The sequence below is a fragment of the Ylistrum balloti genome, unplaced genomic scaffold (genome assembly GCF_031769215.1).
Source record: "Ylistrum balloti isolate Yb309-2 unplaced genomic scaffold, AGI_CSIRO_Ybal_v1 Utg370416, whole genome shotgun sequence".
Classification (NCBI taxonomy): domain Eukaryota; kingdom Metazoa; phylum Mollusca; class Bivalvia; order Pectinida; family Pectinidae; genus Ylistrum; species Ylistrum balloti.
The window spans coordinates 1,464,211-1,487,414 of record NW_026782282.1 but is presented as its reverse complement, the minus strand read 5'-3'; the positions used below and the strand labels follow the sequence as shown (position 1 = coordinate 1,487,414).

At 34.0% G+C, this 23,204-nt stretch overlaps 1 protein-coding gene across 1 annotated transcript in view; it reads left to right on the top strand.

The window, feature by feature from the left end:
* The window catches only part of LOC132554578 (guanylate cyclase 32E-like), a 50,689-nt gene that overhangs the window by 5,648 nt on the left and 21,837 nt on the right, over positions 1-23,204 (top strand). Inside the window, exons 2-6 of the mRNA XM_060218904.1 lie at positions 16,544-16,850; positions 17,681-17,833; positions 18,231-18,403; positions 19,447-19,588; positions 20,356-20,498. Coding sequence (XP_060074887.1) covers positions 16,544-16,850; positions 17,681-17,833; positions 18,231-18,403; positions 19,447-19,588; positions 20,356-20,498 — 918 coding nt within the window. The remainder of the gene's footprint in view (positions 1-16,543; positions 16,851-17,680; positions 17,834-18,230; positions 18,404-19,446; positions 19,589-20,355; positions 20,499-23,204) is intronic.

Sequence of the window (23,204 nt, the reverse complement as noted above, 5' to 3'; positions counted from 1 at the left end):
TCATATTCTGTATGCTTTCATCATTACGATAATGAAATACTTTTTCTTCTAGAATATAGAAAAGTGTACACAAATATACCGATAATGATTTCTGCACGACACATTTATCTAAATAGAAATGAAGTGATAAATGGGCTGTCAAGAAGGAGAGAGAGAGACACGCACAAAAATAACATTATAACTATTGGATTTTTATTCATCACCGGAAACACAGCAACCCAACATCGCGAACATCCGCAAGTATAACAAAATGGCGTTTGATTTTGGTCATACCGGAATCAAATGAAATTCCATTTTTTATCATTGTAGGCGGCTTGCAAAGAAAAAAGACAATATTCTCTTGAAGACTGATATGTTTAGCTGTAATTCTGACGTTAAATTACGAAACATAAAGTAATAAAATAAAACAAATTGCTTATTTACTACACAGTAGGATTGATTTAGTCACAACTGGACACAACCTGATACAATGTCAAAGCTTGTAAAATCAACTGTCATGTTTGGCTTGTGTTGCATATTTAAAGAAATATAGGAAATGTTAAAAATAACTTTAATGAATGGAATTTGTCATGTTTCTTAGGTACGCATTACTGGATATAGATATACAACGACATTTATGTTTTGTTATGATGACGTTGTATCCTTGCATCATACAAAATGGCACATAACATAACGTTTCTCCATATCGCGTTAATGTTATACTTGTTCTAACCTTGTAATGAGCACAATAGTACAAAACACACAACATGAAATGACGTTAAGCGTAAATGTACACTTATATGTTATCGGATAGCCGCGTGTTTGTAACCAAATTATATCATTAATGTTTGGTGATCATTCGTCTCCTTTGTTATAAACTCCATAGGAAAGAGTTTGTGGCATGAATTATTCATGCTGCTAATGCTGCTGATATGATGCTGGTAAGGATGATTATTATGATGATGATGATAATGATGCCTTCTACCTGATTCATTCTGATTCTCTATATAACCTATCAATAGCCGCTCGGTCTCATTTCTGTAGTACAGCTGCACTGATTTTAAAGGATACAACACCATTTGTTCGCATTTTGAGAACGTGACATTAATTACTTAGATTGATAGTAAGCAAAGAAGCAGAAAACACGTGGTCTTATTTTCCCTTTTCTTTCCTCTATATATTATAGTTTGCTCTCGTTCCACAGAGTTTGAGGTTAGATTGACATATTCTTCATATTTTAGTATTTCCTTTCTCGGTACTGTTTGTTTTTACATTTTGCGATGAAGGATGTTGGGAACAATATAAAGTACAATTTTGTCATTCTTTTGGGATCGGTTCGAATCACCTGAACCTATTCTAGAATCAATCTTATTCGAGTTTTGCCCCGTTGACATATTTGAAAATTTGTAGAATGTAGAATGAGTTGAAAATCCGTTTGGCTACGTATAAGTGTCTCATTCAGGGATAATGAATTATTAATCCTTGGTTTTGCCCAGTGTTGAAATGTAATTTCTAATCTAGGATTTCTCTAAATAGGCGTCGTAGAGGTTTGTTTCTATCAAATATTGAACTGATCAAGAATGCTTGAATTCACCTCGTAGATGTTGATTTTTACCAAGCATTGAACTGATCAAGAATGCTTAAATTCACCTCGTAGAGGTTTGTTTCTATCAAACATTGAGCTGATCAAGAATGCTTGAATTCATTTGAGTCGGGTAACCGTTGGGACACATTTTTGTCTTGCTTAAAATAATTTTCTTTTTGCATTGCAAGTATTTGTCGTTTTCATATTGATATTTTGCTTGTAATGTTACATATCTAAAAATCTGAAAATACAATATCTTATCATGTCGGAAAAACTAAGACCTTTTTGACAAACTGATTGTGAAATATAAATCGACAGAAAAGTGAATTATCGACAGTAATGAAAATTTTCAAGTCTTCGTGTTAGATCGAAAGAAGTTCCCATTATGTTTGAAATAAGATCTTACGGTGCCAAACTCAAAACATCAGCGTGTTTTATGATGGTAACATGTTTCAGGTTTGTTTAGGTATTTCTTCTCTCACAGACTTTTACAACAATTTGATGAATATGTACTTCATATAAAGCAATAAACGAAATATGCGAAAGTCCAAAATGGCGATTGCTTATTCAAAGTATTTTAACGTGTTCTTAAGTGTGAAGAATATTAGAAAAAATATCATCTATGCTATGAATTTCATCAGTTACCTTATAGCTCTCATTGATCTGGTCCATCACGGCATTCTTACGATTTGCAAGGAATTAGACAAGCTAATAATGTAACAAAAGTGCAGATAAACATCTCCAAAACGATTAAAAAAAATTGATGATTAAACAGAAAAGATGAAATTTCATCCTTATGCATCATTAGTATATTAAAAAAACAATAAATTTCTTTTGAGAAAATGAGGCTAAAACAGTCGTGAATTCCACAGGTTTTTGCGTAAGATCATGTTTACATTGCTAAGTAATGAATATGAAGGTGTACTATTCTTAATGCATTTTACATTGTGTACTATGCCCACGTGATGATTCACGTCAATAGCACTAGCATCTCCATAAATCTTTATACAATTGTATAGTTTTTAATGAATGTAATCATATCCACAGTGGGCCCGTGATGGATTAGTGTTATCTGTGCATAAAGGTTATATATCAATTACGGTGGAAACTAAATTGTTTTATTTTGAGTTTGAATCAGGATTGTGTTGATATACTTGGGCTTTATTTGCTGTTTTTGTAGATACACTTCAACTTGATTTACTCGGTGACATACTTTGATGATATGTTTAAATACGGTTTTTTTGTATCACTTTTAGCTTTCAGTGTATGCTTCAGTATTTGACGAGAATGGAAATAACATTGCAGGATGATTTTAAATTTTCGCTTAACGATTATACATTTAATACTTTGATTATCAATTTAATGGAACGAATTCATTTATTCTGTGTATGTATACACATTAACTGCTCTATCAAATACTTAAAACATGTAGAACAACATAGAATACTTCATTGCGTGTTACACCTTACAGAAAGGAACACCAAACACATTGATTGAAAACCCTGCATGCCACTCCAGCACCACAGACAGCAAAAGCTGCGACTCTCATTCCCCATCCCTATATCTTGTATCTATAAGTAGTGTGATATAGAAGCTGCAGGCAAATAGTCTAAACCAAACTTTTTTTTCACCTTTCACGTTTTTCGTTTTTTTTTCTTTGATTTGATTGACCCTTATTGCTAAATGCTTGTTAACGATACAATACCACATATTTATGTTGTCATTATAATCAAACAAACATGTTCCAAAATCAAAATCAAAAGAATTATTAGGCGACAAAACTTGTTTGTTTACCTTGATAGAAAAACATGCAAAAACGTAAAACCTTTTGATAACAGACTTTTATGTATGTAAATCATGCTTTGTTGGAGGTTTCTCGTCCGTCAACACCACTCATTTCGTGGTAAATTGCAACGAAAGTGTTTCCTTGATATCGTGCACTTAAGCCTGGATCAATTGCGATTTTTTCAAGCACCTACTCACGCTGTTCTTATGTACTTTCTGTAAAGTAAAACTCAGGAATGTTTTAGGGAATTGAATACAAATATAGCATCATTGACGAGGTATAAGATAGATGAACACCTTCCAGAAGCAATTTGGCTCATTATTTGCCTATACTGTGTATAATACTAAATAACTATTAAACGTTGGGTTCTATTCACCTGTATGATCTTCGTGAATAAACAATTTTGTGTCTGTAATGACAACTTAGGTAGATTATTAAATGGAAGGAATGCTACTCTCTTACATTTGTTTCTCCTATATACGTTTGAGAAACATACACCATGAAGTTTCGACTTATTTCAAAGGTCAGGATTAAACGAGGTCATAGTGGTGAGGTGTTTAGCACTTTCCTAATTACACACGAGCTATGCTAGATAGTAATGGGTTGGACTTTTACTAAACAATGTGTTTGTAAGAACATCCCAGGGGCTTTCTTCTCACTTAGGTGTAAACGTGCGTGTTACCACTAATTGAACAGGAAATTTAATTGTACTCTTTATAACCTAGAACAACCCATTCTAATTTTACTATGGGCAAACAAAGCGATCACAGAGCTGCTTCTGTATGTATTACACAACTCTATCTTAGATTCAGACAGCAGTTGTGATGTAGCTTGCTGGCGTGACTTTTTGTTCTGTTTTGATGAAGGCGTGAAGTTTTTCTTTTCTTTACTTTTAAAATCCATTTGATAAGACTTTTAATGTTAATTGCTAGTCAGAATTTATTTATGCATATTGACACATATTTAGGCAGGCGATATTTGTGATTTTTGGACCAGTCGGAAACCTTTTACCTGCAAAATATTTGTTATCATTCATAACACGATCGATGTTAAAGATTGCTTAAATTTTCACTAATGTTGACCTTAATGTTTAAAAGCAACACCACTTTGTTTATAATATTATTCTTTTTTTTTTAATATTTGAGTCGTAAAACATGTTTAGTTGCGTATCTATGGGTATCCTCCTTATACAAACTATCAAGCGTCGGAGAGTTGCTGTAACCGTTTAAATCATATATAATTATTTATTTATTTACTTATTTTTCAAAATCGATGTTATGAGGGCGAAAATATTAACAAAACAAAGATTTACACACAGACTCTTTAGAAAGGACAATAAGACCATGTGCTCCAGAGTGTAAGCGTCCTCTGCTTCGTCGACGACACCTGCCATATCAATAATGGTATCCGTAAACAACAAATAAATCAAGCAATCAAGGCCAATTAGTGAATTGTCAGTAAACCGTGACAGGTTTGGTTGCCAATCTTCCATGTTATGTAATGACATTTAAGTGTGATTACACTATATCAACGTCCATGAGTGACCACTTACATTAGGACACTGTTTTCATATGAACTGAAATACTGTACGGTCATAAAACCTCAAAAATGACGCAAGAGATCGCATATTTTACTTTTCCCCTTACAGAATTAAGCAACACGGTGTGCATTTTTTCTCTCAGTGCCAATCTACAAGTATTGTCATCTCTGTGTGCTCATTTATGACCTATTTATTCGGTGAACAGGCAGGGAAATTACATTATCAATTGTTTGTCAAAAGTAGGAAAATATTATTTGAATTTCCCCCTCTCAGGCAAAGTATACATTTGAGGTACACACTGATATGCACATCTGTTTGTATGCACAGTGGGCTGTAATTAATGAAGGGAATTGGCTGTGAAAATGTCGGTATACGGTTTAAATATTTATCTAAGCGCTAGATTTATTTATACAACTGGTTACAAATTATGAGAGCATTATCATATGTCAAGATATGTTCACATCCAATGACGTTCAAATAAATAAACGCTGGTTGATAAATATTTGCTTGTCGGGCAAAAACTTAGTCTAGTTCCACTTTGGTTGTTGACCGACCTCGAGAAGTAGTTTCACTTTTGTAGTAAAGAGGCCATGGTTAAAGGATTTTAAACTACACAGTATTCGATCCAAAATTGTTTAAATGGGGAATTATACTTCATTGTATCACTGTATCTGAGTGTTGAAGGTAAATATCAATCTGTTAACTCGCAGGATATTAAGAAATAACATATGTAAGTACAAGTTCGACCTTAATTTCATTCAAGATAATATCTGTAAATGATAAAGGAATTTTGACGCTTTAAAAGGTTCAATGGGTTTTGAAAGCGCAAAATCTCGAAAGAAATGGCACGAGATACATTTAAAAAGAACATGATATAAACAGTCTTTTGTTAAAATGTCAATCAATTGCAGAACAGATTCTACAGTTGTCAGTTTTGTTTAGGTTTGAAGGGTTGGGTCGATCAAAGAGAAACAAAGTTTGACAAGTATAGTTTTATTGACTGCTCCAAGGAGAGGGGTGGTCCGTTTGAAAATGACGTACAATTATAATGAGTTGACGACTCAAGGAGTGAAAAAATGTCAATGAAAACCGGGCGTGTTGGCAAAACTGTAATTAATACAAAATTTCATTAAACGATGAATAATAAAAATAACCATAATGAATTAAACGAAGACCATGAAAGCACGCGATCTCGCGAGGAGAGGTACGCCTCGTTACCTTTATCAATAACATCTGTTGTTGATTTAGATCACGTGATTTAAATTGCAAGATTGACTTTATTGCCAATATGAATGAAATCTCGGTGACATATGATAGAAAAAAAGAATGACGTTCCCACGATAGTTTCTATTGGTTATATTTGCATTTATATGGACAATATAAATAATGTTATAACCATAACATGGATGAATTTGTCAGATACTGTCGAAACATATTTTCATGTTTTTTTTAATGAAGAGCTTTATAGAAATCGCGAGTATCTAAATTATAAAGGTTAAGCTATAATGAATGTGTGTCATTTAAAGCGATATGACATTTAAAGTAATGACGTAATAAAGGTCAATATTGAGACAAAATGATGTCATATGACTGTCATGTGATCTAGAATGTATGAATTCAGATTTACAGATTTAATGTTGTAATGTTGTAATGCAAAATGTAAATTTTTACATATAGATTTTTTTACTTTGTATATTAAGGAAATGTCGCAGTCAGGCACAGCGTGCATCTAAACTATGATAAGTAAAAGAACGCCGGTGATGATTTAAAGTCAACAATGTTAAGGAGAGCAAAGACAACATCATATTCAAAATTGTCTAGGAGTGGAAGAGTTGTGGTCATCAATGTGTCGCGAGGGTCAATAACCGTCCCCTCAATTGAATTGAGTCAATTACAGTCTACTTAATTGTGTTATAAGGGTCAGTTGCAGTGTGGGACTTTCAGCGTCAGTTTCAATCTACTCAACTGAGTTATAAGGGTCAGTTGCAGTTTACTCAATTGAGTTAAAAAGTTCAGTTGCAGTGTACTCAATTGAGTTATAAATATCAGTTGCACACTGCTACATGTAAATGTTATATGTTGGGGATGCTAGGATATTTATTGCTATCTAGAAATAGAAAATTCACAACAGGGAAGTTGAAATCACCACCCTTATCAAACAGCTTGATGGACAGCTGTCCATGTTGGTTTCGTTGTAGGAAAGGATCGAGATAAACGGCTGATGTAGAAGAGTATGTCGTGTCTTTAATTTTCCAGTTTTGGTATATGTATACGATGAACGTAACCAATCAATTTCTTGTTATTTAAAGACAAGACGTCATCAATATATCTCAAAGTAAAATATAAACGACTTTGCAAGCATTGTGTGATCTCTTCGATAAAGTAAGCCTCTCATAAAAAACAAAACAAAAACAAAACAAAGTCAGTTAACAGAGGGTCACAGTTAGTACTCATAGGTATGAACTCGATGAAAATGACAACCTGACGGCATGAGTGCAGCGTTTTACCGCTATAGGTTTAATAATGTAACACAATCTCTTCTGGTTGGCGGTCGATATTGCCTGGAGTATCAGCAGGTGAAGCATTTATAAAATAATTCCAACTGGAGAGCATCCAAGCCTTGGTCGATATGTACACATGGCGTTTTGGCGGACACCTCAAGGCTCTGGTGTCAAGCTAATATCAACATCGGCCACGTTAGTATAAATAACTTATTTTTCCAACGGGTTTTAGTTACAGAATCCATGCATGTTCCAAATATTTAGAATCTGTTTATAACCCATATTCACGGGAGAGTCAAAGAAACAAGGAGAGGTCATTATCAGAGATGAATTTCCGCTCGGACGCGATAGAACTGCATGACATATCACCATGAAATTATCAGTACGTCTAATTCTTTGTTGCGTAAGCAGTTTTATCTCGCTTCTCAAATTTTTGTTGCTATCATTATGAACGTTATTACAGTGTAGACTCAAATGGATATGTTAGCAAAATAGTTTTATTTTTCTTCAACGAATAACTAAGGTAAAAGACAATCAACATAAGAGTCCAGTGGTATATTTGTTTTGAATTTTATTCTGCAAGATGCAAATGTTGCTGTTTGAGAGTATCGAGTTGAATTTCTATATAAATCCCATTTATAACCTATATATTATTGTGAAAGCTTTATCTGGACACCACTAATTCAACATATTTCAAAATTCTATGTTTATTATAAGTATTCAGAGGCAGACCCATTTTACTGGTATGTAATTGTGTGGAGCAGCCCACTAGCATGAAGGAGGACCTTTTCACATTTTAATCCTCCCGAACTCTCCGTTCTTCCGCCTGTTCGTCCGTCCGTCCATTATAATTTTATCCGGAGAATAACATAAAAACTATAAGAGGTATCAACATAAAATCTCATAGGTAGATAGATATAGATCTCGACGAGGGGAAGTGCAGTGCACAAGCGTTATTACACCATTTTACATAATGTAGGAGTTATTGCCCTTTGTTATTTTTCCTGTTTTTCCTTCAGGGAGCATAACCCGTCTCCGACGACCCTTGTATATGTATATATCAGCAATGAAAAGTATCCATAAACTTGAAGGTATAAGCAATGACATAGGTTGAGGCCAGAAAAATCGAAACACTCTTCCTTATCCTCCTGCTTCCTACTTAACAATCACTTAGAACAACAGAAATTGACTTTACTTCCCCACGAACGTTAAACTCCGTACCATAACGTTTCGGGATATTTTAACACTGCATATCCGTTATCTTAAACAGAAACAGTAACAACAAAGTAGGTTCGTATCACAGCTTGTTTTTGGAGCTGTTTGTTTGGTTTACGTTTTGCATGAAACCTGACCATGTGGTTTAAATATAGAGCCCGGTTGTCGAATGACTAACATTTGTAAAATAAACGCTTTAGTGTATACGAACTCAGTCGATATTCCTACGAGACCTTAAGATACACTACGGCAGCAATACATATGGTTCTCTTAAATCGACAAGTGAACTATGTAAATCTACAATCAACAGTTCGTTCGAGCTAGTTATCCAGTTTTTTTTTCTCGATTTTACTTAAAACTGTTTTAAAGGGTTTTACTTGTACATTCGTGTTGTCTTGTCTTCGTGGCAGTTTTTTCTTTTAATCTTTTAGGCAATTTGATGATTTGTATGAGTGATGGGTTCTCCGTCTTATTAACAGTGTTGATAAAGCACTCACTGTGTGGCCAGCTCAATTATAAACCTATAAATAGATAAGCTTAATATACATATATGTATCTGGTGACCTACATTTTATCTAAGATATATATGTGCCAAATTTACACGCTCTCATGCTACATGAGACAGCTTGGAAAATTGGAAAATGTTTGAGGAGTTAATAGAATATCTCAAACGGCGTATCGCACCGCTAGAGACGACACGAACAATGTACCTTTGGGGATAGCTTTAGCACATGAGCTGATATTTGATTTGGTCCTGTTTTTTTTTGTCTTTGCCGGAGTAACATTACCAAAGATGTATGTTACATGTTGAAGGAAATTAAAGATTTTTTTTGAGACATCGCTTGATTATATCTTATGAAAGAAGATCTTGGGTAGAACATTAATCTTTGTTTCTGTTTACAGTCAAACCTGCACGATAACGATTTCCCCAAAAACATCTGATGATTAAAACCGACTTTACCAAAGGGACATAAGGGAATATGAATCTTTAATACAGAATTATGATACAGAACGTATAATGAGTTAAACTTTATTATGCAACCACCATCCTATATGGTAGGTTTGATTTCTATGGCAGGAAAAAGAAATGTCAAAGGCCGTGTTAGTTATGTTATGATGGGGAGTATCATAGTGTAGCAGTGTTTTCAGCGGGAGTGACGAGAGATGTAACAGTTCTCTACGGTAGTTGTCTATTTTATGAGAGGGAAAAGATATGCCACAGTCACGTTTGGTAATATTGTACTGTAAATCACTTATCTTTCGCGAGGGATTATATTTCGCATTTATTCGTGAGCAGCTTCATTCTCGAACTGAAATCCCATGTGTATATACTGTCTCTAATGTTATAAATATTCTGTTTCTTTGTGCGAGATGAAGCTGCAGATATCCGATGCTCCGTTAGTTTGCCTGTTGGTTCCGTTCTTGTATAACTTGTCATCATTTGAGACGCAGAAGACGCTTACTCTTCCGGAACATCTGGTCTAATTCTCCTTGTACTTTTTCATTAGTGTTCGTGTATATCTTTCTTTTGTTCATATTTTGCCCTGGTGTCATTCAATGTACACAATCATACCAGTGAAAAATCGCGTTTTCTTACAGTAGAGCTTAACAATCGAAAGGAAAGTCTTTTGACCATGTAGTTATTATTTTAGACGGAATGATAATAAGAGATCTTACTGGTGGGAGCATTGTATTATAAGAAAGGGAAACGATTACTCCAATCTCGGAAGTAGATTTGCATAAGACATATTTCATCAGACATTGTCGAAGATGAAGCAGATGTACCTCTATTTCCACTACTAAGGGTGTAGAAAGTTTATGAAAACATGTTCTGGATGTGATCGACTTTATATCATATGTAAAGAATCTCTCAAAATACTCATCCGAATGATTCCACTCCAGAAATATATTATTACAATAGGACATTAGCCTAGATTCATTGTGTTTGAAATAGTTGCTATATGCTGGACGTATGGCTTATTGAACAACAACTCGAACAAGTCAGAAAAAAGCGTTGTTTATTTGGATTATTTATATATGTAGTCTAGAGAGATCCAGTATGAACGAAGAAGGTCCAGTATCAATATCAATCAGAAACACGAAAGATTGCGATACTGAAGCCAGTAACAAGTAAGGTTGAGGAAGGTTTTCCTTGGTTATCAAGCAAGCCTATTATTTTTAAGCAGGGACATAATAATGTTTGAAGACATGGATCATGTTATTATCTGTAGAGACTTTTTATACAAATGATGAAGCTTGAGATTAACTTTCTTTTTAAATTTCAACCTCTCATTTTTTTTAAATCATCAGCTACATTGATTAAATCTATACTGAAAATGATATGTTTCGTTGTATGGTCTCACATAATTTCACACAAGATATTTAGACATTTTGACATGAACATTCTATTAAAGAGAAGAAGTCTTTCGATATATCATCCTTCAGCGAAAGTTCTGCTAGCCTTTAATTTTAGATAATGCTTAAAAATCTAATAACTACGTATAAAGCTTGTTGGACAATTATTATACACAAAACAAGAAGGAGACGACTGCATGTAAAATATAAATCCAGCCCTTGCAGCACAGACCTGTACTTGAAAAGCGTGGATGCAATGAGTGTCTGTTTACGATAAAAAACGACAAAGGAAAACGGTCTAATAACAGGTTTGGCTGAATTCTAGTAAATACCATAACTGTTTGCAAACTCAAATTTCATGAAATGCCTACGTGCTGATGCACTACGGCTGTCCGCAAGGGCATGCGTAATATGTTTTATTTGTGACATAGCATCAATAATTTTGTGAAAACTTGTCAGTTTCCAGATGTCACTGGTCACCTCCTGTGACCGTTACACAGACATGGGGAAGCTAAAGTACACGTTTTACATCACTGTCGAGTCTTTTATGGATGTACTTTATGTACATATATGAGGCAGTTTAATTCCCTGTCTGACTCTACTGAATATATTTTGAACTTGTTTTGACAGATACTATTCTGTTGTGTTTCGTTTGTACAATCTCCGAACATTATAAACACCTTATGATTTTCTAAAGTCTCCAGAAAGCGTATGTTTATGTAACGTAAATGTCCATGGCAACCTTGGTGTCGCTTATGTATATATGTATTGTATAAGTTTTCTAGCATCTATATAATGTCATAAAGATATACTTCGTTTGAGAGAGAAAAGGAGATACATTGAGCCATCACCAATAATTGTAACACACCGAAATAAAATCGGCACATGTTTACGTTTTGTATAATCAGTTCCTTGAAAAAAGGTAATTAAAACCTCTCCCACAAATATTCTACATGAAATATTTTTAAAGACGTTTAGATTGACTGGATCAGGAATTATCATACTTGTTTCTTTGGGAAAGGCTGGTTTGTATAATTTCATGCCTGAACTGACCGACAGCTGACCACCATCTTTAATGACCTTTGGCTATAATCTCACCACAATGGAACATTCTCGTGTTTGATATTGACAAGAGTACACATGGTATTTAAACTGTTTATGGTGCTCTTAAAGTGAATGCAAAGACAAAAGAGCACCCAATGGAACAGTTGAAAATCTACTGCTGCGATTTTATTGCAGTTTAATTGCGTTTTACCTCTCAGAATATGAGTAAGGTGTTTACTAGCTAGTTCTTGTTCAGTTTGGTTGTGCGTGTAATTCCAACCCGATATTTGACCGAATTCAGAAAGATATGAATAAACATATTCAGCTGTCCTTGATGACATTGATTGGATATCATGTTTCATCTGTCAATATGGCGTTTACAAAACAAAACGACTACTTCAATGACTTTGAGAACTCTTGGAATACATTTATTTATTTGACAGGTCTTCAAATCGTATCTTTTCCCACAATTAGAAATAATATCAATTTTCATCGGTCTTTTGTCACAAATGGTGTTTTTGACGTCAGTAAATGTATGTTTTCGTACAGTGTTTGCAACAATATTTGCTTATTATCAAGTAAACGTACGCTGAGCCTTTAACAGATGAATGGGATTTGTTGACCCAACATAGACTGCTATGTCAATGTTATTCCACGAGTAAAGGTCAATGTAAAAGAATAGGGGTATTGAACGCGGCGTTTTTACAAATGTTTCTGTTGTTTTTTCTTTTGTCTGTAGGATAGTTATCTCCAATACTAATCATAGTTACATCTGCGTCCTGTATATGATTTATATAGGTAGGGAAAAAGAGCTCGAAAACAATTGTCCAATGTTTTCCATATCGATTACTTGGATCTGTGTCAAGTTTCTCTCTCTCCCTCTGTCTCTCTTTATGTCTCTCTCTCTCTGACTGACTCTCGCTCTCTTTCTTAATTTCTCTCCCTCCCCCCTCTCTCTCTTCCTCAAGTATACCGTCTACTAAAAGCTATTTGTGACATGTGAGCATCCCTCAGTAAATGTTTCAATTGCCCCCTCTCTCCCTCCACTCCCCTCTCTTTTTCTCTCTCAAATATACCGTCTACTAGAAACTATTTGTGATAGCTATGTGAAAACCGCACAATAAATGTTTTAATTGCCTCCGAAACATGAGGACATATGGACGGAATATTGTTTCCACTATTTATATATAATATGTTTAATTAAAGTTTTAAAGTAAGTACATACCATTCCAACAATATACATACCCCTTACCCAATATAATATTATGTTTACACAGCCATAATATCTATAACCTACTGAAAACATACATCAAAATTTCAAATAGTGACCGGAATTATCCTCCAACCATATAAATGATATATTAGATATACAGGTATATATCTTTATTCCATTAATTTCTTTTTCGAGTTCTTCAAATATCATGACATTTAAGATATTAAGTTTTATTGAATCTTTATGATTGAAAGGGAAATTGTTTTCAGCTTTAAAAAATGTGTTAATGAATTGTTGCTCCGTAAACGGAACACCAAGTAAACAATGACTTTGTAATTCTCTTGTACTTCTTGTTCTTTTTCCGGAGTCTCCGTGTTAATCTGTCTTTTGTTAAAGTTTTCCGTAGTTTTATAGAATTTGAGTGTGAAATATGATGAAGCTCACTTGTTGGTTTTTTCTTGTCATCATATTTTTTTACGATTAAAAAACGAATCCAACAGCCCAATGTACTTTTCCTTTAGTTCTACGTGTGAAAATCCGCAAAATAACTTTATAACAAATATACAGAACGTGACTAATTAATTAAAAGACGTGTAATTAACATAAGATTTACACAAATATAGTTTCTACGACAACAGATACCAAATTAGCTGAAAATTGAATTCTTCCGAAAAGTACTCTTCATTTTATGAGTCAGTGTAATTTCGTTTTGGAAACGTTAGTTGCATTATGAGGATTTATGGTTATCAGATACTGTTGACGAAATCCACACGGTAATTTGCATCCTATGTATGTTCATAAGGATGATTGGTTTCGGTTACCAGATATATACCTCTAGGGTGTTGTCAAATGTAGCTGTATACAGACTTATATCGCTGATTACTGATGAGTTGACATTTCCGTAAGAATGTTAATTAAGATTTCTTTGCTATCGACATTTAGGCTCTGAATATGGTAGAATGATACTTCACGGTCCAAACCCAATAACTAATGTCCCATTTCATATTACTTTGATAATAATTAATGTTCCATTTCATTACATTTTAATTATAATTAATGTTCAAATTTCATAATACTTTAATAATAATTCATGTCCAATCCATAATTTCATAATATTTTTAAGACAATTAATGTCCCGTTTCATAATATTTTGGTGTTTTTCTCAAATTGCTTTACGGCCGCTTTAATATAAATTTTGATGATAAATCTCAAAACGTTGCGGCTTTCGGAGGACTATACTGGTATATCTGTATAAACTATTTTTAGGTAGAAATCAATGTCAGCAAGATTTATACAATTGTATATCCTTACTTACAAGGTGTTACCTTTGATTCGGAGAAACCACCGACTGATGTTGAACTTTTAACTTTGTATCCTACGTGATCCTAATGGGAGAGTGTTTGTTTATCACTTAGGCATGCTGTTATCATGTTGTTGTCAAGCTTTGTCAAGTGGCATTAGATGGTATCCAGTACCACAGGGCAATATCCAGCGTCAATTACGTTAAAAACGGTATGATTTGCTAATACAAGTCGAGTCGGTTTGTCAAAATGTACTGCAAGTACGGAGCACTCACCGTTTGTCTTGACAAGTTAGTTTTGAATCCCTGACCGGACGTGAAAATTGTGTTGTCACCTGTTCGACCGGACGGATTTCCCTCTTGTATTCCGTTGGCGTAAAAGTACACATGCAGAGGTAGCGCATGGCAGCTATAAATAGATACATATGGAATTTAAAAGTCGCTTGTCAACAAAGTAATGATGAAGTTATTGAAAATTCATTCTGCAAATATTTGTAAATACATTCACGTAAGCACGTGAAGATACATTTAAATATATATAATGGCCTTGTCAAACGTTTAAACACATAATGATAGCACATCTGATGGCATGCCTCAGCACTGAACAAGGATACACTTTATAATTGGTTTAAGCTCAAACAAACTCCATTTGTATGCTTTATTATCAGGTTATCTCACGATTATGTAATCCAATTTATCTCTGTTTGTTATACTATATCGATAAATTGTTCTATCCAACCTTCTCCCGATTCAGTCCTTCTAATTGTGAGCTAACTTAAGCTGGATATAATTTTATCACTTCATTCGAAGGTGTAATGTGTTTTGTACAATCACACGATAGAGGCAGTATATATAACAACTAGATAGCGATGCTGTTAATGAGGGTAATTTTCGTTTTTCATTTCATGTGACATGTATGAAAAAAGCGTGAAAATAAACTCTTTCTGTGAGTCATGAACGAGATTAAATGAAACAAAATATCCAATGTAAAATTCCTGTAAACATGAAATTAAATTGCTGTTATATCACCTAGCAACAAATTCCCAAAATAATGGAATAATTCTCTGCTAACAAAACTATTTTCATTACTGATATTCATCTAACAGTTATGTGTAAATTATAGATATTGATTTTATAAAAACAAATTTGCAGTTTGATATATTTTCTCGATCGAACAGGATTAAATTACAACAATAAATCTGACTCCTTTTGATTTCGTAAACCACCCTTTGAATTTTAAACCTGTCAAAAGGTTTCTCTTCTAATTTCTGTGATGGAAAGTGTCTTTAATTTGTTTTCATTTCTCTTTAATTTGCTAAGGCTCGAGAAAATAAAAAAAAAAAAAAAACTAAACTAAACTTCTGCGATACGTTTCATTTGGATCCAAATTTCTTTATTTCGAAAGCTTAAATATATCTTGGGGGTTTTGTAAGCAATATTTGTGTCTTAAAGCTATCAGTATAGCACTTTTTGTTCTCATCGGAAAAAGTAAAACAAGATCCCCTTGTGTGTAGGTAACGGTGTTTATGTTACAGTGTTCGAAACAGCTGCGCCTATTAAATAAATAGGTTGAAGTAGAGGTGGATAACCACCAGTGTTGGATCGCTTATATGTAATTGCATCAAGAAAACGAAGCCAGCATAGTCTGCAAATAATGTGAATGCGTCCTTTGAGAGCCGTGTTTGGTCAGTCTGTCTCCCTCGTCTACCCAATGGCCTAATTAGTAACCGGAGCCCGTGTCATTCTGTTGATTACTGGACATGGTCCGGTAATAGTTGTCCTCTATGGACTCTAATTGTTGTGGTCTATCAAAGGATAACGTCTAGTGGCGAGAGTGTGTTTATACCTATATTTGAACAAACTTCCGATTGCTTAAAAGCCTACTAATTTCTGAATAAAAGAATCACTTATGAATCATTTGAATATGATATCTATTTTACGAATAATTTTTGTCTGATTCAACACCTGTGGAGCTATCTTACTATCAGCATAAATAACTGCAGTCATTATTTTGTGTCATTGTAGGGTTGCCATGACTTTGCGATGTCACGAGTTCCCCACGTGACTCGGCTTCAATCGACGTTTATTCAAATTCAGCCTTCCACTTCCAAAGTATCGAAGTCAATTCTAGCAGTATTACAGTACTTCAAGTGGCGGACAGTTACTATGGTTGTTGGTACGTCAGACGAATGGAACCAGACCGCGCGCAGCCTCCAGCAGATGACGTCAGACCATGACATCAAAGTGACGCAAAAAGTTTACTTTAAGGAACCATACCCATCAAACACGAATTTTCCAGCCATAGTTGAGAAAACATACAAGAAAACAAGAAGTAATTATTCGTTACTTCATGTCTTGCAAAAACAAATTCATATTATTATTTACACAAAGTATTCTTGGTAAATATTTATTCGAAGTTATCGCAATATTCTTTTAAATGAATTCAATACTTTTGGTGATGTAATATTTGGTTTGTCGTCGTTAAAATTTATCAAACAGAAATAATGTTTTGAGTTTATTGTTTATAAAAAAAAGCAATTAATGAGAGTTGACCTTTTTCGTATTTTTCACATTTTTTCTGATTTTTTTTCCTGAAATGAAAAGTCATTTTTAAGCAACTTCTATAAAGATTCTATTTTCTACAATAATGCTAAATCCTGAAACCACATTAACTGTTTTTATCCTTTAAAACATACCCAATTTCTTCTGAGTTCAAACAGTATACTATTCAAATCATTATTCCATTTGAGAAAAAAATCAGAAAGAAATTTCGAAGATTGTACGAAAGACAAAAAAGAAAATAGTACTATTTAATACAAATTTAGGGTAAGATACAGTTGAGCCAAACATTGTATTAAGCTGTATCATATAGCTGTTTCGTTCTTCTAGGTCTCCTTAGTGATGTCAACATTTTTTTTTCAAAGTATGTCATTTTTTAATCGTGTGAAGATTTATAGCCAATATGAATGTCAAATACCTGAAAAACGTGCAATCGATGAAGTTGGCAACACCAGATTTAACCATGAAACACTATACAATATGAAATACGGATTTGTCTCGACTCGGAAGCTTAAATATTGATACAAATCGCCCATGATGGGTTCTGACAGTGTTGTGTTCCATTAAGGTGTAATGAACTATTGCAATATGATATGATTTCAGTTTACATTTTTCTGGGCGACTATTACGCTCTTATCGACTTCGCACGAGCGATTGACCGGAAGCCAGAAACGAACACTGGGGAGTACGTAATTATTGCACGGGCAGCAGACGACAGGCCTTATAATACGGAGGATCATAACTTCTTCATCAAAAGTAGGGCGCCCTTTTGTCTGACATTTGCATGAATAATAGCAATCTATCATAAATATTATATTTATTCACTCCTGTAAGACTAATTTGTCTCAAAGTGTAGCTCAATGATATATATTTCAAAATATTTTTTGTAATACCTAGAAGTACCGTTAGGAATATTTTAGCCTGAGCAGATAATTAATAAAGTTCATGACGTCACTTTGTCAGTTTGAAAAACAAACCTATGCATGTTTTTAAGTACACTTTGAGCTGTGTACAAAGAGAAGGAAGAGTGCCGGATACTTTTAAAACTATTCATAACATGATTTCTATCGATAGGCATTTGGTCAAAAATACTTAGCACTCAAAACAAGAAACGATTTTGTCACGTGTAAAGCCAAGTATTTCATGATTGCAGCTCCTTTTGAGGTAAACGTCACCGAAGAGAGCGTATCAGCGTTTCGGTCTGTTCTACTGTTGGTCCCAAGGGCTCCGAACAACCCCTATTGGGAGTCTTTCTTACAGAACGTGCGGGACCTCAATCATAAGTCACCAATAAATTTACCACCACTTCCGGCAATCGTTTCCAAGGTGATTATCTTATAATAGCCTGAATAATTAAAATCCACAAGAAAATAATAAGATTAAATTTTTTTTAAACATAATCCGTTTTTATTTTAATATCTTCAGCTCGATATTTTTTAAATTCAACTTTGTTGTTCCCGTTTAGAGCCAGAAATGTCCTAAACTGAAAAAGAATGTATTACAGCCGAACCTCTTTATCTCGAACTCGGTGGGACTATGGGAATACTTTGAGATAACTGAGTATTCGATTTAAGTGAGTTCTACTGTGTTGTGTTTAGCTAGGCAGGGATTGACGAAATGCTTCGAATTAAACCGGATCTTCGAGCAATACGAGGACGAGATAACGAGGCTTCGCTGTATATATCTTTATTCATTCACCTTTTTCATAGGGCTTCTAGTGTTGGCTTCTAAATTCAATCTTAAGAATTAATCATTAGTCGCTTGATGTCGATATCTTACAACCACCCGTGAACAAAATTACATTTCTTTCTGACAACGATAATATAATACCACTTTATTATATATAAATAGTCAAACTTAATTTTTCAACTAAATTTCCAAATTTCCAACCGCATGTTGTTTTCTTATTATTTTTGCCTTTCTTCGCAAGTCTCATTTTAAAATACCAATATATACAAAGAAAGGAAAGACACAATAATTATCATATATTTGATTAAGTGTTAAAGAAAATGAACATATAACACCGTGATCTAATTTCCATCACACATAGGAGTCATTTAGGTTTTGTCTTTTGGGACCAAAGATGTTATTGGTGACCGATATTCCTTGTTGATGTAAAGTTATGACCATAACCTGATTTTAGAGTACATAACTACAAACGACATTGTCGTTGTACAATAGTTGGCTGGTGACCTATATATTTTCTCGGATGTGATGAAAACATGACGATGGCTGATGAATAACTTTTGGGATATATTTCCTCTTCGGAACATAAGTCAACTTGCGTTTTTACAAGAATATTTTGTTATTGTCATCAGTATTTCCAAAGTATCTAATTTTTTTTCTTTTTTTTTTCTTTTTTTTTTCAGCATCATGTTCCTATCTCGGCCGCCTATTTGTATGATTCTGTAATGGTATTCGCACAGGCTTTGGCCAAGGTCCTTCAAATTGGAGGATCCCCACGGAATGGATCTGCGGTCGTACAGCAAATCAGAAACAGCAAATTTCACAGTAAGTTGCACATAAACCGATATAAATAACTGATTTGATAGTCAAAACTTCAAAATAGAAATAGGCTTAACAGTTACACCTGGTTTAGTGTATGTTGATGAAATATCTATATTCTGACTTCTGTTGTTACACTTGAAGTGTCATGTTCTGTACGAGTTGTTAAGTGAAGTGGAATGGGTGATTAACTTTAACATGGAGTGCGTTTTTAAAAGATGTAGGTATTTTTAAATAATATTCAATTACATCTAGGCTAGATTTATTACCAGTTTTTATCTTAAATTCTGTATTTGAAAATGGCCTTTCGGGACATTTTGGGTTAGTTAAAAGCACATAATTCACTGTTGAACATATTTTATTTTTCTCTTGTAATTGAATTCGTATTTACATTCTACAGAAGAGGGAAGGTATGTCCTTGAACCTAAACATGACAAATGTATTAGCGATAGATAAGTGACTTATGTTTCTGACAGGCGTAATTCAAAGTCGGATTAATTCTTAAGTATGTTTTAGGTGCAGACCGTGAAAGTAATATTCTCTAGAAAAAAACTTTACACTTAAACATTTTTACATTGAGACTGCTTAAAAAGTACAAAGAGGATAAAACCAGCTGTTATGAAAAAAACATTAACTCAGCATACTTTAAAAAAAGTGACACGCAGTTACAATGTATTTCAACAAACTGTAGATTAATGACACACAATAACAACAAATATGTTATGCTGTCTCTTTCGTCATGGTTGTGACCTCAGAATTTTTGTCTGAAACAGGTATCCAAGGCTATGACGTATATATTGACGCGGTCGGTGACGCCGAAGGGAACTACTCTGTCCTCAGTCTTACGAGTGAGTACCCACCTCGGCTAGAGCAAGTTGGTGACTTCAAAATGACATCTGACGAACTCGGGTACCCGGTACGTATCGTCCCTAATGGTGAACGAATAGGTAGATTATGACTTAAGAATATTAGAAAATTGACCGATTTGGAAAAAAATATAGTCTACTTTACTGTATATATACGTGATTTCAAATTTGTCAAGGTCATGATATAGGTTTTCAAGTTTCAAGGTCAAACATATAGTTTTTCCATGTTTCAAGGTAATATATATAGGTTTTCCAAGATTTAAGGTCAACCATTTAGGTTTTCCATGTTTCAGGGTCATACATATAGGTTTTCCAAGTTTTAAGGTCAACCATTTAGATTTTCCATGTTTCAGGGTCATACATATGAGTTTTCCAAGTTTTGATTACATAGCAAAAGTGCGTGCTATGTTTTCCAAAAGTTATGTCACCATGTCAAAAAAAGAAGAATTGGCTCCGACTTAGATCGGAACCACAGCATTATGTCCGATATAATATCATTACCATTTTATATACATACATTAAGGACTACAAACACATGGAATATTGAATCAACTTAATGCCTCATTCTGTCTTCCATCTAAAGTTTGCGTTAATTAGAAAAGTATAGTATATTTGTGTAATCATTTGACTTGTGTACCTCTCATTTCATTTTGTAAACACTGACTTTGCTTTAGAAGATGTTGATATTCCTAAGTCACTCTCTGTTATGGTAGTACTATCAGATCGCAAATGAGTCCTCAAAAATGAGAAAAAAAGAACGATAAAAACCCCTATGCAATGATTTCAGAAAGTAATCAGCTATGATGTTTCTAATTCTAATTTAGTTTCGAAATGTGTTATTCACTTGTAGGTCTTCTGTTCAATATTTCACGATAATGTAGAATTTTGCAAATGCGAACAATTTGTAAGATGACTCAAAGTGTATTTACCCCCAGACAAATCACACCTATACATAACAATATGTGCCAAATTGAATCATTAGTAGAGTAGATGAAACTGATTTTCCGATGGTGCCCATTTGGTATCCAAAAGTGACAGGAAAACCATTTGTACAGTCAAAAGTAGGCAGTAAATGCCCATAAAAATACAGAAACTTGAAGCACAAATTAACCTTTATCTCTCACATTTTCATATTTTGTTCAATTTGGTAATTACGTAGTCTATTAACAATCCCATATAATAATGTGTCAAAAACATAATAGCATTTCGAAGACGTTGAAGAATGATCAGCTGTAAATACAAAGTACAATCTCATTTCTCTTTCTAATAGTCATGACCATAGCCTTATGACTCCCGGAGTAATCATACATCAACTTTCAGTTTTCAGCATGAACGGTATCCTGAAACCCACTTAATTTACTCCGCTCAATCATACTCCTGGGACAAGTTTAGTGACGCAAGCAAGATTCTAAGATGTGGTTATTTGTCCGTGCTTCAACAGTGGTAGACCAGTGTTTATCGAAAGCACCAATCTATCATTACGGGCAGGACAGATTTCCACAAGCATGCACGTCTTTCATCTTCACAATCGCCATTCTCTTGTTGAGTTTAGATCGTAAAGATTTTCCGGTCTAATGGTCCGCAAAGTGCCATGTTTGGTTGATGATGTATGGTCATGCAATAATGACTGATGCTTTCATATACTCTTTGCTTAATATGTTGCATGTTCATTGCCGAACTTTATCAACTTTTAAAACTGATTATCAAAAATCTGATGGTGCTCTTTTATAGCTAGGTTGTATTCAAACGCCAATTGGGAAGGTAAATCAAAGTCCAATAGCACTAATGGTATTGCTTTTCAGAATACTTTTAAACTCATTTCAACGCATATGATATCTACACGCGAAAAGGGTTGTGGAAATGTGATGGGAACTAATATATTTTTAAAGTTGAAATGCGCTGAAAATAACATTTTGAGCAAATGCTGATTGAAGGAAGTAGTACATAATAACGGAATATAGTTACATTTCTTGAGTTTGAAATACCATTTTCAGAAAATGCAAAATAAGAAATTAAAATGTTTAATTTTGAATTCAGTAATCTTACACTGAGGAGATTATTGATTTACAAATATGAAAAACAGTTATCGACTTTGCGAATTGGATTCCTCTCAAAACTCGAATAATCGTACCTGCATTTCTCCAGGAGTGATTCTTCCAGATTTCCTGAATCAAAATGTTCTTATGATAAGTGTGGTCTTTAAGTGGATGAAAAAACTGGACCATTAAAATTATTTCTACAAATGTGAATTAATGTTTCTTTCGCTTTCACCGATGACACGGAAACCAACGGAGCTTCAGGCCACTCTGTTATGTAAAATCACTCAAATCAAGTCATCCCTTCTTATTTCAAATATGAATTAATGGTAAGAAACCAATTTATTGTTGAGTAAGAGATATTGTATGATATGCTAAAATGAATAATACCTTTAAGATGCCGGTCATCTTACTATTCATGATGAAATTGCATGCCTTGATAACATGCTTATATGGAACTACCAAGATTTACATGGAATATCCCTACGATGAAGCAGAAGACACTTACCTTTCCTTCCGAATTATATGGTCTTATTCTGCCTTTATGGTGTCAAGGATATCAGTGTAAGTCTTTCGTTTGTTTTTGCTTGCCCTGTTTTATGTATTCTGAATTTTTAAAATTTTTAAAACTTGTCAGCATGTTTTTTTAATGCCGGCGACTACAGCTAAAAAAATGAAAAAATACTAACAATAAAACTAGGACAAAATGAAAGATATACA